General features: G+C 30.2%; 1 protein-coding gene across 1 annotated transcript; it reads right to left on the reverse strand.

The window, feature by feature from the left end:
- On the reverse strand, positions 239–5,465 carry LOC107612122. The gene is made up of 6 exons (XM_021108110.1): positions 5,384–5,465; positions 4,184–4,421; positions 1,857–2,258; positions 1,099–1,464; positions 498–635; positions 239–401 (listed from the first exon to the last, which is right to left on the reverse strand). Exons 2-6 carry the CDS (start codon positions 4,415–4,417, stop codon positions 258–260), a joined length of 1,284 nt encoding a protein of 427 aa, XP_020963769.1. The 5' UTR covers positions 4,418–4,421; positions 5,384–5,465; the 3' UTR covers positions 239–257.

Consider the following 5,862-nt stretch of genomic DNA (forward strand, 5'->3'; position numbering starts at 1 on the left):
AACATTGGAAGAACAAATTTTACTTTTAATTTCAGATCACTATTTATAATATATAGTCTTACAAATATTTTTATAAAATTCAAAATAAAACTGAAATTAGAACTAGCATGGGAGAACAGCACTTAATTATTTTTTATTTAATTGTAGAACCACGAGCCATAGTTATTAGTGATACAATAATAAGAAGAACATACATACAAACACACACACACACAGACATATATATAATGCTTTTGCACTTTGCTGAAAAAACATGATTATATTTTATTTGCAGCATTCAGAATCATTTCTTGGGCAGTCTCGAAACACGAAATCAAATGGTGTACATCTATCCAATCTTTTTCCACTCCAAATCCAATGCGTAAATACCCCATGTAACTTAATATTGTCACCGTGAGACTCTGCATCAAATTTTGAAAACAAAAGGTTAATTAGTATATTTGCAACATATTCTACACAAATTAATTATATAAATAAGATGTATGATGTGCATGCACCTGACGTAAACCAACAGTCATAAAGTAAAAACCTTTGACGGGATGATTATCAATAGCCACTTTTTCAACTGGTCCAACCATGTGTGAGATGCTAAGGCTTGAATTTGCCAATGTTTTGTGCACATATTTTGCCGCAACCTGATGATCTAACCCAACCTTAATTAATACGAAGAGTAGTAATAATAATAATTAAGATGAAGTGTCTTTAAATAAGTATACATAAAAAGAATAAGAAAAATTCTCTATTATTAAAAAACTAGAAATGTTGCTTACTATGAGTATGAAGTGTGATAATCTATTTTTAAATAAATTCATTTTGTTAAATTGAGATATCGAGCTTATAATAAATAAGATATCCTATATATTCACAACACATTATAGTCACTTTATCTCCATAAAAAGAAAAACCTTTGTCAAAAATCTTCCCAGATTTATTTCCACACTAGAGTTTATTATTACATTATGTTTTCTAAAAAAATGTATGTGTGAAATCAATGCCTTAGGACAAAATTAATTAGGATTAAAAAATGCTAGAAAATGTTATAAACAAATTCAATGTGTAAATTAATAAGAAGTAAAGTTGAGGGTACTAAATGCAAACCTCTGGGCCTTTGATTTTATCAACCAAGCCTAAAAGCACACCATTGAGTGGTATTGCCAGAGAATTTCTCAAGCTATTGATAATTTTGTTGGCTGACAAAACAAATTCAAGAGGGTTTATTAATGAATTGGAATGGTCACTCATTTTGGGAATAGGAAGGTGCATGAATTGAAATTGATTTCCCCATGAAGCCCCTGAATTGGTTTTAGTATCAAGCATCTCCTTCACTGACTTGTAAGCTCTAATTCTTCTTGTATTAAGCAGCACTAATCCTGTTGCATCTGCTTTGCTTGATTCCTCATTCTTTGCTTCCATGTATAACCGAATGCTAAGGAAAATCATGCCCACTAGGACATCATTTATGCTCTGAAATTATCATATAAAATAATATATATAGGCGAAGATTAATGAAATAATAATTGCGTACTTTATAGTTTATCTATAATCTCCACAAAATAATTAATTAGAAAATTTTAAACAAGGTGAATTATTCTTTTCTTTGTAGGGTACAAGACAATAATTTTGGTGAAAGAAAAATTGAGTTTGACAAAATGACCCTGAATTAAAAAAGCAAACATGTGGCTCCTATGTCCTAACGTGCCATGTTACGTATACATAAGCAGTTAATAGCGGAAGGAAATGACTATTGATCATGTCCCACTAATCAGAATTGGACATGTATCTATTTAAATTTTTATTTATTATTAATTTAATAATTTTGTAAGATTCTTTTTAATAAGTATTCAATTTTCAATGGCGGGACATGAATTTAAAAAATGGCAACAACTGATCTTGCCATCATCATCTAATTCCGCTGATTTTTTGCTTGAAGGAAAGGTTATGGGAATTGAAGGGTCATCTGCTCTTTGTACACATGAGAGCAACGAGGCCATTAGGGTGTATCCATCTCCAAGAGCATGGTGCATCTTGAAAACCAAAACACCCTTAGAATTTCTTGTTGGATACTTAATTATATGTACTTCCCAAAGTGGTTTATCTTGTGGAAATTCTTGACCAGCTATTTTTGTTAGATATTCATCAAAATCATCATCATATAGTTTGGCTGGGTTGTTGGATCTTGGAAATATTGGAACCTTGATGTGTTCTTTAAGATTCACTTCAACCGGCTTCCATTGCTTCTTTCCTTTCTTCCCTTCGATCTGTCAAATTCATTCGAATTATTGACTAGTTGTCTATTTCTGTTTATTGATAGAAGAATATCTTATTATAATAATTAATAAATGCTAAATAAAATAAAGTTCTAATTAATTTTTAGTCTCTTTAGTATTACCAATATCTTAATAACATGTATTAACATTGTTAGAAATATAACCATTCATATTATCTCTTTTTATTATTTTAACTTTTTAAAAAATATGATATTATAATATAATATTAGAATTTTATATTAAAAAAGTCTTAAGTTCAATCCTTGGTGAATTAAAAAAATAACATAAAATAAATAAAAATAAGTCTTTATTTAAAATGTGTTAGAGAAATAACTATTCATATTGTTTTTTCGGACATCATCGATTCTCACTACTCCATGTCCTTGCTTCTCGCAATTTGGTGGATAATCTTGCAATTTGTAACACTTATTAAATGGCCTATTCTAAATCCCATCTTTATTAAGAATAAAGTCTCTATAAAGTTGAGCATTATTTCTCATATCTAGAACTAATTTTAAAAATTGAATTAAATTCACCCGATCTCAATTCTAAAATGGCCTAGCAAATAACCTACAAGTTGTTAGCACAAAGACTTGTCTCTTCTTGCAGATTTGGTGCATTATTCTTCAGTGCGAATCGCTAGTTGTGCCTCATTACTCACAGAAAAGAAGCCGTTAAAAACGAGAAAACTTCAAAGATGTTTGGTAAGGGACGCATCAACAGGATTTAATCCCATTAGAAGCACCAAAACATACTTCTCATAGCATGAGCAAGAAATTCTCGTGCAACGCATAACTGGACTGAAGTGGCAGAGATATATCCTCCCAAAGACACTTGAGTTTGGCGAAATATTGCAAAATCGAGAAATCGCACCATGCTTCAAGTTGATAAGCTCCTTGCGAAGTCTTCAAATTCGACGGTCGTTCTACTGTTTAAATCGATGAGTCAGATCCAACCAGATCTCATGAGCTGAACTAAATAATTGCGAAGATTTGTCATTCTGCGTCCTTATTTGCCGGAATTGGTTTAGTGTTCCAGCTTTACAATAGATATCTCTAGACTCTAATCCTGCCTCTAATAGCTATGACTCAGGAGTGGCAAAGCGGGTCGCCCCGCACCAAACCATCCCGTCTCGTCTAAGTCTGTCCCGTCAACTAAGATGAGTCCAAAATGCTAACCTGTCTCCACTTTATGGTGGATTGGTGGATTGGCGGGCTAGTTTACTTGATTTTTTTTTTAAATAAAATTTATTAAAATTAACCAAAAAATAATAATTAAAAAATAAAATACAAATAAAAAATAGTCAAATTATAATATAACTTTTTTCATTATATTTTTTTAATTTTTAACTTCAATAAAATTGTTCAAAATGACAATTTGGCGGTGCAGGTTTGGCGGATTTTTTTAATTTGGCGGACTCCAAATCCTAACCTGGCCCGTCTTTTTAGCGGGTTTAGCAGGTCGACCTAACGGGTTCAACCCGTTTTGCCACCCCTATGTTATATGATATCCAATTATTTATTATAATATTCTCTAATTTATAGGTCATAATTATTAAGATATGTTTTGTTGACTTACTACATCCTTACTCTAATGAAAAGCTTATTTTCTTAGAGAAATTAAATTAAGATATATAACATATTACATGCTTTGTATTTAAATGTAGTAAAGCGACATGGTTAATAATGATTAGTATTTGTATGATTTGCATTAGAGTTATGTACGTGTACACCAAAATCAGCTATTAAAGTCGGTTACTAATATAAAATATATGCTAGAATATAAATACATATTAAAAATAAATTAAACTATACATGTACTTATACACAAATACATTGGTTGCTGATTTTAGTGTACAAATAGTATTTTTGTTTGCATTAATAGCTAATAAATTTGTAGTTAGATTACTATATTACCATGATAGAAGAGAAGCGTGGGTTGAGGGGGAGAAGCAAGCCTTCAAGAAGTTGCATGGCCTTTGAGTCGTCTATTGGAATCTCGCTCTCCAAAACGCAGAGAACAAACACATTTAGCGCAGAGCTGTTGAAATAATGCGCCATAGGGCTCACCGGCATTGCAGCATTATAGTTCTCGTCATCATTCTCAAACCCGCCATTCTTCTCTTTGGAAATATTTTGAAGATGCTTCATTGTTCTGATAGTTGTACATCAGTTAGTAAAGGTACAGATAATAATAGATCTGATTTTGAGAAAGTTATATATAGGTAGACAAAAAAACAGCTAGAATTTGCCTTATTTAACATTTATTAATTGTCGTAACAATTAATGAATACTAAATAAGGTAAGTTATAGTTGTTTTTGGCTGATTTTCTTTGGTTACCAAATATTTTCGATATATATATATATATGTAAATAAAGTATTTTAATTATAATATGAATTTAGTAGTAAAATACATGGTAATATAAGTGTAGGTTTGAACGGTTCATTGTCGGTTCGGTAAACAATGTCAGGAACATCATGTAACCAAAATGGGAATCCCCTACATACCACCAAGTTCAATTCAGTTCAGGATATGATGATAATAAGTATTTCTTAACCAGCTTTGTTGGTTTCATAAAATAAATAATAGAGAAATAATTAAGTCTCATTAGAATTTATTATTTTTAACCATCATTTTTAGTTATCAATTTAATTTCTTTAATTTAGTACTCTAATAATATATTTTTAACTTATATTTTTAAATATTAATAATTAATTATTAACTAAAAATAATAAATTTTGATGGTTTTTTAATATTTTTCAAAAGTTAATTATAACAGATATATACTAATTCTGATTATTACATTAGATAAATACTCTGGCAACGCAGGCAATACAGTACTATATATTAAAGAACAATATAATAAAAAACACTTGTTTATAACTTTATATAGTTCTTGAAGTTTTCATCATGGCTGTAGACTTTGCACAAACATTGTTAATCCTCATCACAAAAGAAAACTTTGTAAATTGCAATAATGCAAATGGCGTTATATATTATTCAAACATCATTGATAATCTACAAATAAATGGCATGAGATATTGAACAATTAACATATATAAAACCCCAAATAATTGAACAAGGTGAAGAGAGAGAGGTAATATTATAATCTCACTTTTCTTTGATCGCTACTTGTGAAGCTTTGCTGCTTTCTCTCTGTTGTTTTTCTCCTGAATTTCCTTAATTAGTTAGTTTCTACTTTGTGATGGATGTCTCATCTTTGCTTATGCATGTGCTCATTTATAGCCTTGGAGTCAGAGCAAGTTGCTATCCGATTAATTAACTTGTTGCCAAAGTCTTTTTTTTTTTGTTTAAAGAAACCACGGCAATAGCGTTAAGTATGACCAAACGGCGTTGTTGTAGACAGCCAATGAAGGCATGGGTAATCAAGTTGTCAGTAACATCTATATGTTTCATACATACAATAATGGAAAAACTTAATTGAGCCATTTCTTTTATAAATAAGGATTAAATATTTTATACGATTTTATTATTACAATGAAGGCATCAAGTTGTCAGTAACATCTATATGTTTCATACATACAATAATGGAAAAACTTAATTGAGCCATTTCTTTTATAAATAATAAATAAG

This window comes from Arachis ipaensis, chromosome B08 (genome assembly GCF_000816755.2).
Source record: "Arachis ipaensis cultivar K30076 chromosome B08, Araip1.1, whole genome shotgun sequence".
NCBI classification, from domain to species: Eukaryota; Viridiplantae; Streptophyta; class Magnoliopsida; order Fabales; family Fabaceae; genus Arachis; species Arachis ipaensis.